Raw genomic sequence first — 17,917 nt, 5'->3', positions numbered from 1 at the left:
AAAAAGGTCACCTTTACTAGCTTTCCTGGTCTATGCTGAAGTAAATAAAGCCAACAGCAATATGAAGACACCAGCTGTATTTATTAAAAATAAATATATATGCTTTTGAGACAGACTCTCACTGTGTAGCCTTAGCTGGCCTGGAGTTCACTATGCAAACCAAGCTGGCCTCAAACTCAAGAGCTCCTGTCTTTGCCTCCTGAGTGCTAGGAGACAAACTCAAGGCATGTGCTACCACTCCAGTCTTAATGCCCTATAAGTTATCATTCTCCACACTATTCCATACATTCAGTCTGTAAGTAAATGAACCATCTATCTTGAACTCAGTCATCAGTCATAAAAGGATATTCCATCTCCATGCGGATATCTTCCAGTCGACCCTTCAGATCAAAGAAATCTTCATCCCCTTGTTCATCAAACACGGACAGCTGTACTCTCATATCATCATTTTCAATCTCTCGAAGCTCCTATCAATGACAGAAGTAGTTAGAGAACCCAAATCCAAACCTTTCAACCTGGTGTTTCAGCTGAAAACCGGCATCACCCCAGTGATAATCAGGACTGTAAGAGCAGAAAGGGCAGTCCAGCCTTTCTAAGGAAAGGTTCCATCTTACCATCTTACCTGCAACACTTGATGCAGCCCCAAGCGCATCAGCTCACTTCGGATATGAACTCGGAAGTCAAGTTCCTCAGCTGGAGTGATGAGGGCATTGATCAGTTGTAGGCATCCTACCTGAAACAAGCAAATTCAGTTGCTATGTCAGCAGTCAACCTTATGGATAAGGATTCCACTGTTTATATACATTCTGGAGCTCCATAAAAGATACAAAATAAAAACTATAGAGAGGAAGTTTATACTAGAGCAACAAAATCTTGTTAAGCACAACTCTGGAGAACTTAGGCATTTTAATGAATCCAAGGATATAATGTTACTATAGAACCTCGATTTTCCTATAAGGTACTAATAAATAGCTGATTTACGCAACCAATATCATAAGGAGAAAAGTAGTTCTTTGTTTTTTAGAGAAAAGAATCATTTTCCTTTAAAAAAAAAAAAACTAAAATATAAAACATATAGCTGAGAACCACACTACATTTTATTAAAGACTTAAAATTTGTATGTATTTTCAATTTTATGTGCGTGTGTGTGTGTGTGTGTGTGTGTGTATGTGTGTATATGTGTGTATGCACACATGCATGCCAGTGCTCAGAGGCCAGAGGTATCAAACAGCCCTGGAGTTGAGTCACAGGCAGATGTGAGCTGTCTGACGGGTACTGAGAACTGAACTTAGTGTTTTAGAAGAGCAATATGCTCTTAACTGAAGAGCCAACTCTCCAGCCTCCATATACTCTATTGCAAAGCCAAACAACACTAGCCCTGGTGGTATAGACCTGTGTTGCCTCAGGAAGGAGGAAGATCACCAAGACTAGCCTAGGCAACTGGAACAAGAGGATCAGATGTGTCTAGTCTGAGTTTGAGGCTAGTCCAGACTACAAAACAAAATAAAAGTATCCTGAAATAAAAAATTAAAAAGGGTTCCCCAGTTCCTTGTTTAGTGGTAGGTCAGTAACAGGGGAGTTATCCAGCATAGGTTCAATTTCCCATACCACAGAGAAATGAAGGATAAATAAACTCTGGTCTTTCTATTTTGAATTCTATTCTTCTCTACTGTTGGAGAGGTTTTGAGGATGTACACGTACTTTGAGTGCAATAGAAGTCCCACTTTTTAATCCGTCCAGAAGTGGCTGGAAGCGTTCGACCTCATCCATCTCAGCTCGCTCAGTCATTGCCTCTAGAACTCGTTCATTCCTGCCGGAGAAGACAGAGAACTGCCCAGGTGCACTGACACACACATTGAGAGATGTGACAGGGACCAAACCAATTAGAAAACAAGACATCACCAGTGCTTCAGATTTCTCAAATTATTTTCTTACCCAACTGATACCAGAATCTGATAAAAGCAATTGACTATCTTTTGAGAGAATAATTTCCTAAAACCCATTCCTAGAGTCCTACTCATGAATACAAAGTTAAAATCTCTGAGCTATGAAATATAAGTTACTCTGACTTTTTAAGGACCATCTGATATTAATAGTTCGATCAATTTCTAATGCACATTACATGTAGTCCACTTCTAGAAATCTAACAAAAATGCAAAAATGTAACAGAAAATATGTATAGAGATGTTTATTACGGCATCACTGGTAATGGTAAAAATTCTTATCCAGAGCAAGGTCAGAATCGGCTTCAATATACCCAACGTCTAGAAATAGAAGAAATGTTAAATAAATGAGCTAGAAGACAGAATCCGCTTGTGGTACTTTATACACCTACATATAAAATTCTACATGGCCACTAAAAATAATAAAATAAATCTATTAAGTTCCAATAAAAATGAATGATTGTCTGAAATCTGTTAAATAAAAACCAGGCTGAAGTTGGATATGGTGGCACTCACATGAAATTTCAGGACTCAGGAGGGTGAGATGAAAATCAGATATGTCTAGCCTGGTCTATGAGTTTGAGACCAGTCTAGACTACAAAACAATTCTACCTTTAAAAACCCACAGGGGGCCAGGGTGGTAGTTTGTGTGAAAAAAAAATGATATTTTACTTTTCTTAAGCCAACACGTCCAAGAAAATAAAAACCTGTTCTATATATGAAATGGTTTATGGGCATAAACTATCACTTCTCAGCTCTAAGATTGCAAGATTTCTAAGAAGCAAGGAAATAGAATGTTTATGCTTAGAAAAAACTATATGAACTCTATCTAAGCCATTAGCTTAGATAGTTCTTTTCAAAGCAGGGTTTCAGGGGGAAAATAAATTGTTAAATTTTTATTTCATATACATTTATAATATTGTTGGACTAATTCATATAATGATAATGAGCTGCATGCACCTCATTATTAATGATGATGGCAGAGGCAGGTGGACCTCTGTGAGTTCAAAGCCAACCCAGTCTACAGGGGGAGTTCAAGGACAACCAGGGTTACACAGAGAAACTGTCTCTTTACCTGCTTCTAAAACAAACACATATATGACAATAAAGAAAGGAAACCTTTGTTCCAGGTCAAACGATATGAATGGAGACGCAGCAAATAGGCTGCACCGGCTGGATTCTATGTCAACGTGACACAGGCTGGAGTCAGCTGAACGAAGTGACTTCAACTGAGAAAACGCTTCCGTAAGATGGGTTGTTAGGTGCTTTCTTAATTAGTGATTGATATGGAAGGGCACAGCCCATTGTGAGGGGGGCCACCCCAGGGTTGGTAGCCCTGGATTGTATAAAAAAGCAGGCTAAGCAAGCCATGGAAAGCAAGTCAGTAAGCCCCGCTCCTCTATGGCCTCTGCGTCAGCTCCTGCCCCCAGGCTCCTGCCCTGCATGAGTCCCTGTCCTCACAGCTTTTGATGATGAACTGTCATATAAAAATGTGAGTGAAATAAATCCTTCCCTCTCCAAGTTGCTTTTTGTCATGGTGTTTTGGCACAGCAATAGTAACCTTATCTAAGATATAAGCCTACTACACTTTCTTTTATTTAAAAATGTGTTGCTTTATGCATGCTGGTTTTTTGCCTGTCTGTATGTCTGTGTACTATGTGCATGGCTGGTGCCTAGATATGAGAAGTAGGCATTGGATTCTCTAGATTGAAGTAACAAACTATTGTGGGTGCCAGGACTAGAACCTGGGTCCCCTAGAAGACTAACCAGTGTTCTCATCCTCTGAGCCATCTCTCTGTCTCCCTAATAGACTTCAGTGATCACAACAATTATCATCATTTAGGAAGATTAAAATTGTCTTAATTCACATGGATTTGTGTGTATATGTGTGTCTGTGTATGTGTGGTGTATACACGGACATGTGTGTGCACATGGATATGTACATGCATGTGCATAAATCAGAGGACAACTTGTGAGAATCAGTTTTCCCTATTGTTATGCTGGTCCCTGAGATGAAACTTAGATCACTGGGCTTCACAGCAATTGCCTTTACCCTCTGAGCCATTTCACTAGTCTTTCCTTTTTTTAATTAATAGATTACATGTGAGGAGTGTGTGTGCGTGTGCGTGTGCGTGTGTGTGTGTTGTGATGTGTGTGCATAGAGGTCAGAGTTACTGGAGTCCATTCTCTCCTATTAAGTAGGTGCTGAAAGATCAAACTCAGATAGTCAAGGCTTTAAGCCAAGTGCCTTTCCTCAGAGTCATCCCGCCAGTTACAATCTTTTCTTACTACAGGTCGACTATCCCTGTTCAAAATGCTTTAAAGTACATTTTAGAATTCATCTTTTACAAAGAGATTTTGGAATATTTGTGTATACAAAATTAATTAACTTGAGGATGATATTCAAATTGAAACATGAAATTCATATAAGTTTCAAATACCTTTATAGCCTGATAGTAATTTTATACAGTATTGGTAACAATACTGCACACATAACCAAGTTTCATGGAATTTTCTACTTGGAGTATCACAATGGTATCAAAAAAGTTTCTGTTTGGAGCATTTTAGATAATCAGATAACTCTACCTGTAAGATTCTAACAGTCACTTCTGGGAGGAAATATGGCCTTATGACTTGGTGTCTAAGACCAAGTGGATATCTACATGATTCAGTTTTCCTTTATGCTGAAGGAAGATGGTAAACTGAGAATGCAGAAATAGCCCCTGGCACATACATGTCCTCTGGCTGCGGCAGGATACAGAGGGCAGACAGCAGCTTAGCTGCATCGATCATCATATTGGGAACAGCAGGATCCATGGCTCTGACCAGCAGCAGGATTCCTTCCTCTGTCTCCAACATGGTTTTGATTCCAAACTGGTAAGACAAGAAGAAAAGAGGCAGGCTTCATGGCAACCAACACGTATAAGAAGGACACATTTAGGACTTTTATGAGTAGACTGTCATCTCCTCAATACAGGTACTAATGTTAACCCCTAGAATGTAGCCTTAGAATGTAACCTCTTGGGATAGAGTGGTTGCAGATAAAATGACAAAATGACAGTGAAGTGAGGTAGGTTCTTAATCCAGTATGCCTGATCCCTATGGACAGGAGAAATCTACCTCTAGACAGACAGACAGACAGACAGACAGACAGACAGACAGACAGACAGACAGACAGAATATATGTCAAGAGACCATGAAGCAGAAATGAGAATGCTGCATCTATAAGCCAGAGCTAGTGAGCTACCAGCAAGCAGGGGAGGAGCCCAGAATACACTACTTCACCAAGCTCTGGCTGACATGGGATCTTGCACTTCCATCCATCAGAACTGAGACAATACATTTCTCATAATTCTATATAACATCCACTTTGTGAATTCTAAACACACAGGAGTAGAGATTACTTTCCCAATAATAGCTAAATAGAAATGATTACAACAAAGTAAAAATTTTAAGACATACAACAGAATTTCACATCTTCATAGATTAAAATCCTTTGATTTTTATTGTTCCCTCCATCCTAAGGAGAGAAGGTTATAGCAAAACAAAATAGAAAAGAAAGTTGATTTCTATTCAAACCATAATTGCAGGCTCACTGGGTCTAAAGGCAAAATGGATGAGGAAAAGAATCCTAAATTGGGAGTAGTGGTGAATACCTTTAATCCCAGCACACGTGGGAGACAGAGGCAAGAGAACTCTGTGAGTCTGAAACTAGCCTGGTCTACATAGGGACTTCTAATATAGCCAGGACTTTGCAGCGTGATTCTAAAGAAGGAATGAATGTTCTGAGGTGACAGCACAGTAGCACACTCCTGTGATCTCGGCACTTGGGAGGTGGAGACAAGAACAACCAGAGTTCAAACAAGCTAAAGGGGAACCTGGGCTGGGACAGATTTACTGTAGAGAACAGGGAAGGAAATAAAGCAAACATCTCCAAACAACAACAAGATTGATAAAAGGATACTTAGCCTACCCTCTGAGTCAGAAGTTAGAACTAGGGAAAAGAATTCCATGCAAGTTCATCTATGTGGCCGTCAGTAAAGTGTATTACAGTATGGAAGGGAGATCAAAACCCTTGGACCTCGGTTTCTTCTTCCGGGGAATTGCCAACAAAGGAGAAATAATGAGGATCTAGATGAGGGCTGGAGTCGTTATGAAGAAAATCTCACCTTGTTGTTCATGAAAGCTTTCAAACAGCGGATAATCTCATGCTGGTTCCGGCTGTCATAGTTTCTGCACACAGAAAACAGGATCAGCTAAGTTTCTTTACGTTATAATGCATCTTTCCTTATGATTGTTCAATTTTGCAAAGAAGGCCATTAGGAATGCCTGCAACTAGTAGCTGAGTAGAACCTAACAGGCAGTTATGAATGCAGCTCGTCATGCTCAAAGACAACACTGCACTGTAATGTCAAAGGTCATCCAGCCCTACAGTACAGCACAGTACAGTGCAGTACAGTACAAAGCACTCGGCCCAGAAACACTAACAAAAATAATCAGCCAACTAATACCCTTGTAATCTGAGAATTTAGTGTTAAATTAAAAAGCTGCCAATTTGGGGCTAGTGTGTAACTCAGTTGTACAATACTTGGTCAGCAAATGCAAGCCCTGAGCTTGAACCCCAATAATATAAAAGTTGTGTTAGATGTGCAAACTCAACTCCCGTCCCTTGACTTTCTCTAGGCAGCTGGGCACTAAATCCTGTCAAGATTCTATCCCATCTATCACCCCTTGCCTACCACCTGAAAGGCTTCACATCTGACAAGTACACAGACCCAATCACTGTACTTTGTCTCAGAAAAGATTACAGAAGAAGTGGATGGCACTATGACAGACAAATGGTTTCTGGTATTCACAGACTTTATCTCTACCCTAAAGACTGCTATAAAGCTAAACCCAAATGAATCAAGTATATATGGCCAAGAAAATCTAAAAGTGTAATATGGCCCAGGCCAGATCACAGTATAGCTGAAAATAAAATCAGATCCTCTTTGCAGACAGAAAAAGAACTGGAGACTACTAATCTTACTGGTCTATATCGTCTTCCTCCCTCTATAATCTCACCCTCTAATCTCTACAATAAACTTTTCTTTAATCCAACAGCATAGTCCCCTAGTCTATGACTCTAAATTCAACTGCCGTTATTTTCCTTAATGCAAATACCCAAGCCAAGCCCCCTCTGGCCCTCAACCTAGAAAATATAAAGACCCAGAATTCCTTACCCAGAAGTCTCCTCTTTCTCATCATGGAGTCGTTTGAGGATGTCCAATAAGGAGGCTAGACCCTCAGCACCAAATGTCTGCACCCAACTGTAAAGAACAGATCAAAGACAAATATCAACTTAAATCATAAAGCTATTAGCCAAATCTCTCCCAGAAGCTCTGTACTCCCAATCCAGACCTTTCTCATATTTCCCTGACTCCTTTGATCATCACCACCAGTGAACTACGCATTGGGTTTCTGGTAGTTTTCTCAGAATTCTCACCTGACAGGGTTATTGTTGAGGGAGACTCGAAGGGACTCAAGGCAGCTAAGCAGGTGCATATCCCGCAAGCCTGACCTCAGCTCCTGAATGTACATCATGGCAGACCTAGAGCTCTCTTTCTGGTTCATGCCCTGGAAGGAGACATATGGAGAGGTGAGTAAACACTGGGTCCAATCATGAATTTAAAAGATACCACACAGATATCCATTACACAAACTACTAAACTGTGACAAACTAAGTGACAACTCAAACATAGTCCAGGAACCTAAATGTAAATCAAGAAAGAAAGTACAGAAAGGTGGCAACTCATATGAGGTCAGTCAAGGTAGGCTTACAGAACAGGGTGGAGCAGAACTGACAGAGACACAGAACAGTCTACAAACTCAGCAAAATAAGCAGGCCCAGGGTAAGGACGCAGCCTCCTGTGAGCACCTGCCCTAGAACTTACAGCCTTGGAAGTATGCAGATACTGGGACACCATCTCCCTCTTGATGACAATGTCCTTCTCTCGCAAAGGCTGCTGTTTCTCTTCATTCAGGTTCATATCCACCTAGCAAAGAGAGGGAACAAAGAGACAGAGAAAAAAATTAACTCAGAAGTATTTTTGATTTTGTTTTGAGACAGGATCTTACTATATAGTTCAGGCTGTCCTGGAACTCACTATGTAGGCAAGGCTTGTCTTGGACTCACAGAGATCTCTCTGCCTCTTATAATTTTTTAGTGTTTAATATTTATTATTAAACACTAAATTATTGGTAATGAGTTGGACACAGTAAATCATTAGTGAACAAATGTTTTCCTGATTCCTAGAGGCTTATGATTACTAATAAAAATTCCTCAGGGATAAAATTTAATTAATTTCAATACAGATCCCTAGACACCTTAGTATGATGCCCGCATGCTGGGTATATACACTAGACCACTGGATACCTTAACACACACACACACACACACACACACACACTTCTGAGGGCTCCCTAGGAAATAATGGACTCAATACAGTTGAACATTTCCTTTTGTATTGCTGAAAGGAAACTATATATAATGTCTTCTGCATTGAAGACTGACCTTATCTCTCCAGCACTGGAGAACTGCTGCCATAAAAAAATCAATACCCACAAAATCTGACCGAACTCTGAGCCCTAATCACTAATTCTGGCTATTGCAGAGTGTCCACACAAAGTGTCTGTTCTCACTAAGGAGAACAAAGTAAGTCACAACCATGTATACACTTCACAACTACACGGACTTGAGATACAATCCTCCAAGACCTTCTATTAGAAAGCTGGCTTCAGCGTCCTCTTTCTACATTCCCCACTAACCGAGACCTCAGGCAGACAATGCCTTTGCATTCCTCAGTTTATTCGTTGTACAGAGCTCAATGTGAATGCTTCCCCACTTCATCTTTTCTGGTGAAGAATGCCTCAAAATGGTCACCACACTACCACAGGGCTTGGTCCACTCATACTACATTTTAGTGGCTAGAGTGGCAGGAAGACATTAACAAGGTAGTAATCAGATATTCCCAAGTTTAACTCACAGATTCCAATCCTGTGGACTGGTATTTGCATATTTAACCATTATTTCATGGGGTTAATATTAAAACATTTTACATTGAGCCTAGATTTTTTTTTTTAATAGTAAACATCAACTTAGGAGACCACGCATTTAAAAACCACCACCACAGGCAGACATACAAATGCCCATAAATGTGTGCTGGGAAAAAGGCATCACTTGGAAGGTGGCTTACCAGCATCTGCTCAAAGAGGACGAGAACTTGCTCGTCTGAGATGTCCTGCAATGACTGAGCAGTGGGGTCATCTCCGTATGATGCAGAAGAGTTTCTATGAGAAGAATTGGGCTTTTCCTTCTCCTTCTTAATCCTCATGCTGGTAAATCTCTCCAGCTAAGAAACAGAAAGAAGTATTAGCAGCGATTCACATGTCAACACAACACAATCAAAAACTTAACAAGCCAAACACCAAACAGCCAACCCTCTTGCACCTGCTTAGTATTTTTAGTTTACACAGTCAAGGTTTTTATGATAAGAAAGGAAGAAATCATTTTTTGTTAGCTCTAATACTGCATACCAACTTCATTCCTATCTATAATAATGTGTAAGAGACAGCAATGCTGCATTAAGGTTTCAAACCTCTCTAGGCTGGTGTGGTGGTACACAACTTTAATCCTAGCACTTAGGAGGCAGAGGCAGGAGGATCTCTCTACATAGTAAGTTCCAGGGCAGCCAGGGCTACACAGAAAGACCCTATCTCCAAAAATAAAAAACAAAAACCTTTCTTAAAAAAAAAAAAAAAACCTGTTGTAAATTTCTCCTGCCATTTCTAAGCCTTCTTCGCAGTATAGAACCAAAAGTATCTCGTGTATAAATTTATCTCAATAAAATCTGTTCCCTTCTAGCCACTGAATAATAAATGTGACCAGGGAACATGAGGATCTTTCCCTTCAGGAGGTATCTATAACTACAGTGTTTAAGATACATACACAATACGGGACAAAGCAGCTAATGTCTCAAAACCAAGAGCTGTTTCTTTCTCTTCCATTTGTTCCATGGCACTTGAGAAATGAAAACTGAGCCAGAGTTCAAAACATATTCTTTCAAATCTCTTAGCATGACACCTACTCAGCAAAGAATGCATTGCACTTTAGAGGTACATATGCTATTTCTCTGCTTAAAAAATACTAATAAGTCATCCTTAAATATAAGTGCTGATGGGGGCAGAGGCTGCGGTAAGCTTCAGCTTCATCAGCTCAACCCACTGAGTACCAGTAACTGTATGAAAAAAAAAAAAAAGAAAAAGAAAAAAGGGACTATGGGGCTTCAAAGATGTAAGTGGCATCTAGAATGCAGGATGAGTTCCAGTTAAAAAGTGCCCAACCATGAGAGTGAATCATGCAACAGGTTAAACGAAGTTAGAGAAGACTTTGTGTACTCTGACGCTAGAACCCACGCTCTCATTACAGTTAAGAAAGTCAAAGTTAAAAGAGCTGGTGAATGGTAAGTGTAGAGAAAACGAGCTAGAACATGCACATGCCACACACTATTTCCTTACCTCGTCTGCCATGAGCCGCTTCAAAGTCTGGGAAACAGTGAAAAAAGGAGGGAGAAGAAAAAGAAAAGAGATCAGTGGAATACCAAAGAATCTCCCAAGCACCAGAATGGTTGAAGGGAGAAAGGAAGAGAAAATAAAGGCCCTAAGCTACCTCCCCACACTAAAAGATTTCTGCCTAGGCGTGCCTCAGCACAGTCTCTGTTGAGGGGCAGTCTTGGTGGGAAGACAGAGTGGACAGATGAACAGACTCTAAAACCAATGACCAACCAACTTATACAAAGTGCTCAACTTCATTAGTAAACAAAGAAATACAAGATAAAACCATACTCAAAGTCTGGCCTAGTGGTGCAAGCCTGTATCCTAGCTACTTGGTAGGCTAAGGCAGGGGCACTGTGAGTTCAAGACCTGTCGGGCTAAAGTCAATTCAGAGCAGACCAAGAAACATGGTGAGTCTCTGTGTCAGAATTTTAAAAGGGAGATGAGGATGGGGTTAAATGCTCAGTGGTGGAGTCCTGGCCTACTATGCAAAAGACCAAGCATCATAAACAAATAGATAACGTCACAATGAAGTATCAGCTCATACTGATAGACACACAGCATGTCCGGGAGACTCTGGTCTGACCCCTACCTAGCCTTTCTATCTGCCTAGTTATAGAGGAACAAAGGCTTGCTCATACTTTGCTGGGGTTAGCACAAACCACTGGGCCAACTTAGGAAAACAAATGACATCATCTAGTAAAAGTAAATGTATATGTTATAATTCAATACAGCAATTATAAGCATCAGCCCTGCTGAAATGAGCACTTAAGAAACAAAAGTATGCACAGTTATATTGTAATACCTGAAAGAGAAAAACCAAATAGCAAGCAAGAGCACATCTTTGGAGAAAGTGAATAAGCTTTCACCTACTCACAAATACAGAGAATCGCCGGGCAGTGGTGGCGCACACCTTTAATCCCAGCGCTTGCGAGGCAGAGGCAGGCGGATTTCTGAGTTCGAGGCCAGCCTAGTCTACAGAGTGAGTTCCAGGATAGCCAGGACTACACAGAGAAACCCTGTCTCAAAAAACCAAAAAAAAAAAAAAAAAAAGAACATATAAAACGACACTGCTTGGGATGTAAGATATAAAGGACATGATTATCTTAAATGCCCAACTGTGACAACTATAGGTTATGACCAAGAAGGAAGACAAAAAGGTCTCTGGAGTGTTTACGATTTTCTACTTCTTGACATGGACAGCAATTATATAGGTGTTAACTTTATATTACTCGATGTTTTCTATTTTCTTCCACATGTAATCACACACAAGGGGGGACTTTAAAGTCTGAATGCTTTAAGTCTAGGCAGGTAGGAAATTTTTTTTCATCCTACTCAACTTCAAACGTAATTTTTTTGTTTTTGTTACTATCTATCAAAGGAGAGGGTAAATGCCTCTTGACTTACTAAACTAATGAAAAAACCAGTCCTGTCTGCACCACAGTTATTTATCTAGCCTTCTGATGACAGGAAGACCCATTGCACTATGTTCATGTTCTCATATCACAATTCAGTTAGGGCCAATGTAAATTAAGAGTATTTACTTCTCTCTCCCTGGCCCAGAAGAGGTCAAGTCTCCACTGACTGAGCACTAAGCACTTGCCTGAGAACATGGGAACCTTCCTCGACACCCAATGTAACTTCATGTTTAAACTGTTTGGAACGTCAAGTTTACAGTTTATTGGGGCACAGGCATAAGAATAACAAACACTACCTAAGAAGACTACAAGACATTTCCTTATTTTGTATCCTGATGTCATCCCCACACAGAGGTGGTTATGCACACCTATAATCCCAGCATTCCAGAGGCTAAGGCAGAAGAACTGAAAAGTTCAAGCAACCTGGGCCACATATCAGGTTCAGAGCAGCCTGCACTTACACAGCAGGGGCTCTACCTGATGGGTGGGCAGCAGCAGTAAGCTGCAGTTCCATCATTTCAATACTCTGAACATAACAGCAGGTGTACATAAGCTGTGGGGCTTAAGTGGGGTAAGTGGCATCTAGAAACAAGCCACCAAGGGGATGCAATGTCCCTGCAGCTTAAGTTATCTCAATACTGGCTCCAAATTCAAATGTTGTCTTAAAAACCAAGAAACAGCCAAAGACCTCTGGGATGAATGTGACACAGCTAACAGAGCCTGGATCTAGACACTCAGTGGTGGCTGAACTGTCCACAGTAGTGGGTAAAGTTAAAAGAAGAGAAACTAGCAGTTTGTTCTTTCTGTTTACAGACTCTGGGGTCATCTCTCTTCCACGACCCCAGAGTCCCTGCTTGCTGCTTACTCTATACACCAGTGGCTTCTTAAGCTATCTGATGCCTTCAGTTGTGTCTGCTCTATGCTATATCCATTCTCCAAACGCTATCCAAGAGTACTCTTTCTAAAGCTGGGCATGGTAGAGCACACCTACAGTCCTAGCACCTGAGAGATGCAATGATAAGTCAAAACTATCCTCAGCTACACAGTAAATCAGGCCAGCCTGGGCTACATGAGACTATCTCCAAAACAAACAAATTCACTGTAACGTAAAATCCAAACTCCTTGGTCTATATAACTCTGCTGCCCTTTAGCCACCCCATCCCCAATAAAGCCTGTCACTGAACAAACCCTCAACCACTCAACGGCTTAGCTTTTTGGCTGTACTGACCTAGTTGTAGGCCAAAAAAGATGACACTGCCTCACTACCCCAGACCTTCCCTAGACAGCTGCCTCCCTCAGCCTGCATTGTACTTTCAGGACTAACTCTAGCAGGCTGGCAGGATGACGGCTCCTCTTGGATAGGAGCCTTTCCTGGTATTTCCAAATGATAGCTACCTGTCTGACTCACCACACCGAGTGTGGCCGCAACACTCCTGCGATTGCTGCTCTACTTGCTTCCAGATGAACAAGTTCCCTGAGTATAGAGCCAGGCACATAAGAAGCCAAAAGACCCTTGGAAAGCCCTTACATCTGTTCTACCTCTTCATTCTCAGTGAGGAAGCAACACCCGGACAGGTACAGTGAACCATCAATCACATTATTAGAACTCAAGCCTTCAGATCTCAATCCCAAAACCTGTGTTCCAAGTTCTTCTGCCTTACCTACCTAGCTCATTCCCAGTAATTCTGCCACAGCCAATAAACATACACAAACATTTCAAAGGAAAAAAAAATACACATTACCCTTGCTTTTCTGGAGCACTATTTGAAATATATCTAGTACTTAAAAATAATTATTGGGGACCTAAAATGTGCTCATTTGGTAGGGTGCTTGCCGAGCATGCAGGAGGGCTCTGGGTTTGACCTCACTACCACATAAATCTTACATGGTAAGGCACATCTGTAGTGGGAAGATAAAAGAATGAGGCCTCAGGAGTTTAGCACCATCCTTGGCTACATAGTGAGATCAGGGCCAGCCTATAATATATGAGACCTAGTTTCAAAATATATATATACTAAGACAAATGAAATAAAATAAAATAATCCATGTTTTAGTGTTCAACTTGGAGTAAGGACCACAGAAAGGAATCCATGCAGAAAAGCTGCAGTTCCCAAGTAAGTCCAATAGAGGGCAGCAACACCCAACAAAATAACAGCACAGACCAATTCTATTTCTGAACGCAACAAAATACACAAACAGCAAGCTCAGCCACTGATATGAAAACCTGTTACTACAGGATCCTGAGAATATGCTTACTAACTGAATGCAACATGTTTCCTCTTACAGATTCTATACATAGTGTTTGAAATGGCTTTGTTCAATGTTTTAAAATTAATTTAAAAATTTGATTGTGCCCTGCATGTATGTATGTATGTGCACCACTTGTATGTATGCCTGGTGCCTGTGGAAGACAGAAGCAGCATTAGATCTGGTGGAACTGAAGTTATAGGTGGTTGTAAACTTCCATGTAACCACTGAGCCACCTCTCCAGTCCCCACCCAAAACGTTAGTTGGTTTTTTTTTTTTAATGGAGTCTGTGATATAAAGACATTCCTAGATCATGAGAAGTAAAAGGATTGAAAACAATGCAAAGAACAAAAAAAAAAAGAAAAAGGAAAAAGAAAAGGCTACTGAAGATGTACTTATGCCCAGTGCCCCATGTCCCTCTCAGCTTTAAATGCTTTTTACTCACAATCTTCTCCATCCCCATCTTCTTCCTGCAAATCTGCAAATCCTTACAGTTCCTTGCCTGGGTGTACATCATACTGTCTGTCTCTCCAATAGAGTCCACTATATATACACTACCACTCAGACCTTCAACTGCAAAAACAGAGGAGAAAGGAAACATATATACTAAACTAAAATCTTGAGACAGCAAAGGAGATCAGGTTCATAAACAATTACTAACTTCTAGGTTAAAGATGTCACACTTGCTGGGGCCACGGTGGCTCATGCCTTCAGTCCCAGCACTCAGGACGAATAGGTTCGAGGCCAGCCTGGTCTACAGATAAAATTCTAGGACAGCCAGGACTACACAGAGAAGCCCTGTCTTGAAAAACAAAACAAGAGAGATAACAAACTGAGCCAAAATGCCCAATTTCTCCTGTTCTTGAAAACCTCTTAAACTACAAAAAAGATATCTTCCAGAAAGAAGCAAATACTGGGAAGAAAATGTCTACAAGATCCTAGAGAACGAGAAAAAAAAATAAAAAATAAACAGAAACTGCAGATGGAGCATGTTAGGTCCAACGTGGTACCCCAAAATGGCAGTGCTGATGACACTGTTCTAAACAGAACTCAGAAGAATGTCATTGGATAAACAAGCCTAAAAGTGTGGGGACGGAGCAGGACAAGTGGTAGTTCTGTTTTCCAGAAAAGGAGATCTCATAAAGCCAATTTCTGTTTACCAGGAACCACCCTTAATCATGCCCCAAAGGTCAACTACCTCAGGCAAAGGCATCTAGTTCCTGTATCAGCTCAAAGACACCCACCACACACCCACACCCACACCCACACCCACACACACACATACATACACACACACACACACACACACACACACACACACACACACACACAGAGAGTTGACTTGTCATACAAAATCTGCTTGCTTTTCCTCTCTTTTGCTCTTCTTTCTGCCCACCTCCCAAGATAGCCCTGGCCGTTTGATCCCCAATAAACCTTTCTTTCTACCCACACAGAGGTCTAACTCAGTGGTTTCACCGTGCCCTCACTTATAGGGCATAGGAAGACTAGTTGTACCAGCAGACACAGGAAGCAGAGTCCCAAATCAAAAATAAGAAATGGTCAAATTACACTGAAAGACCCTGAAGGGGCTAGGAAATCAATACAAATTCCTACAAGAAACTGCTCACATGGAAAGGTACTAACTAACCTAATACTAAGGAGAAAGCCACTCAAACAGTTAAATCCCTAGGTGCCCCACCCCACCGCATTTACAATCCTGCCTCACAGTGCCTCTGGAAAACTATCCACCAGCAGCAGTCTACCAGTTCAATCTAGGAAAGGGTAAACAGATGGTCTCTGGATAGGAAGCACAGTTGTGGCAAACATTCAGTGCATTTCTCCTGCAAAATCAGAGCCCTAGCAAACTGGCCTTTTCATGAAAGGCAGAAGGCTGGAAGAATCCTCTCTAAGGTGGGATCTTAAAGCTACTGACCTAGTCTAAGATTACCCAGAGCACCACTGTCTAATACCAGAACCACTAAGTATGTGTAACGTCAAATATGGCTAGCTACTGCAAATGAACAATTATAATTTTAACAAAATTTAAAACCAGAAATATTTTATTGCTACTATGTTTGGAATACCTGAAGCTCTATACCTACCTTGTCATTTGTTTATGGAATCTAAATACAGATTAAGCCTCTCCTGAGAAAATTTAGCAACTGGCCCAGAAATACCGAGCTTCTTCAACTTGATAACCAGTATCTACCAAAAAACAAACAACACAAAACCCTACAGTTAGCATTATAATTAATGATGACAGCCTAGAGACTCTGCAGCTAAGATCACGAAGGATCCAATGTGCTCTTCTGGCCTCCAAGTATGTACATACATACAGATAAAACATTCATATACATAAAATAAATACACACACATAAAATAATCTAAAAATTAAAAAGAGCAGCAATGAACAAATACAGTATGAAATTTCAAACATAAAAAACAATTTCCACCAGCATTCCCTAAAATAAAATCCATAGGCATAAATCTAACAAAGTATGCACAAGATCTAAAGCCATAAAATCAGAGAAACAGATAAAGGGATGCTCCATAGTCATGAACAGGATGACTCAATTATGTTAGGATCAAGTTTCTTCAAATTTGATCTACAGATTAAAAACCCTAATTAAAACCTCAAATTATTTTGTGACTAACAACAAATTGACTCTAAAGTTTGTAAGACATTTATATTTTTAAAAATGAATATAGACTCAGATCTTACATCCTTCACCAAAATAAGACTCAAATTGAGAATGATGTTACATGCCTGTGATCCCAACACTTAAGGAGGCTGAGGCAGGAGGATTGAATGAAGTCAGCCTAGGCTACAAGAATGAGATTGTCTTAAAACCTAAACAAACAGGGCTGTTGAGGTGACAATTGAGTAAAGACAATTGAGTAAAGCCTGGTGGCCTGAGTTCAATTCCCAGGACCCACATAACAGAAAGCACCAACTCCTGAGGGTTGTCCTCTGCCCTCTGTGTGTACACGCATGCATACATTCATTCATTTAAAAAAAAAAAAAAAGTGAGGGAGAGAACCAAAGGAATCTACGAAAACTACAATGTACTCTGTTGTAGATTGAATTAAATCCCTCCCCCCCACCCCCCAAGGCTTCTACTTCAGTTAGCAGTAGCACTTTGGAAGTTGTAGAACCTTATGTGCAGTCTAGGTAAAGGAAGAGGGTCACTGGGGATTAAATTTCTTGGGGGTACATTATCTCTGACAGCTTGTTCATCCCCCTACTTTCCTATAAACCATGAAGTGAATAGCTTCCTGCTGCCATTATGTCTGTCCAAGTACATGATGCCAAGGGACCATGAACTAACTCTTCTTGAGCCTTAACAGAGTCATGCTGGTATGACAGTAAATGCCTATAATCTCAGAGAACAGGCAAAGAGTTCTGACTCCTCCTTTAAATGGATTCTGTTGGGCATTTTTGGTTACAGGAAAAGTACCTAATGTATACCTGGATGCTCAGGACAATGATGAATGTGAGTCCTACCACACTGCACTGAACAGACTCCCTAATAAAGGAGAATGTTGAGAGATGTGTATTTAGATGTACAGTAACATATCTATTTAAAGTGTAAAAATGCATGTTAAAGCTTTTAATGCCAAAGGATAGTTAATTAGCTTCACTACATTTCTGTCCCAAGAGCGGAATTAGGGACTTTAAAACAAATTCAAGTAATTTTTATTCTTCAAATGTGAAAA

At 40.5% G+C, this 17,917-nt stretch overlaps 1 protein-coding gene across 2 annotated transcripts in view; it reads right to left on the bottom strand.

Moving 5' to 3' along the window:
- The window catches only part of Diaph1 (diaphanous related formin 1), a 91,924-nt gene that overhangs the window by 51,720 nt on the left and 22,287 nt on the right, over positions 1-17,917 (bottom strand). Inside the window, exons 2-11 of one of the 2 annotated variants that reach the window (XM_034518092.2) lie at positions 10,500-10,526; positions 9,179-9,334; positions 7,877-7,978; positions 7,429-7,559; positions 7,166-7,252; positions 6,113-6,176; positions 4,678-4,817; positions 1,702-1,810; positions 623-733; positions 349-467 (exon numbers count right to left, since the gene is read on the bottom strand). In XM_034518092.2, the coding sequence (XP_034373983.1) occupies positions 349-467; positions 623-733; positions 1,702-1,810; positions 4,678-4,817; positions 6,113-6,176; positions 7,166-7,252; positions 7,429-7,559; positions 7,877-7,978; positions 9,179-9,334; positions 10,500-10,526 (1,046 nt within the window). The remainder of the gene's footprint in view (positions 1-348; positions 468-622; positions 734-1,701; positions 1,811-4,677; positions 4,818-6,112; positions 6,177-7,165; positions 7,253-7,428; positions 7,560-7,876; positions 7,979-9,178; positions 9,335-10,499; positions 10,527-17,917) is intronic. The other variant, XM_076912758.1, reaches the window with a different exon arrangement.

The sequence above is a fragment of the Arvicanthis niloticus genome, chromosome 14, assembly GCF_011762505.2.
Source record: "Arvicanthis niloticus isolate mArvNil1 chromosome 14, mArvNil1.pat.X, whole genome shotgun sequence".
Lineage (NCBI taxonomy): Eukaryota > Metazoa > Chordata > Mammalia > Rodentia > Muridae > Arvicanthis > Arvicanthis niloticus.
The sequence above is the reverse complement of the archived record's forward strand: the minus strand, read 5'-3'. Positions and strand labels throughout refer to the sequence as shown.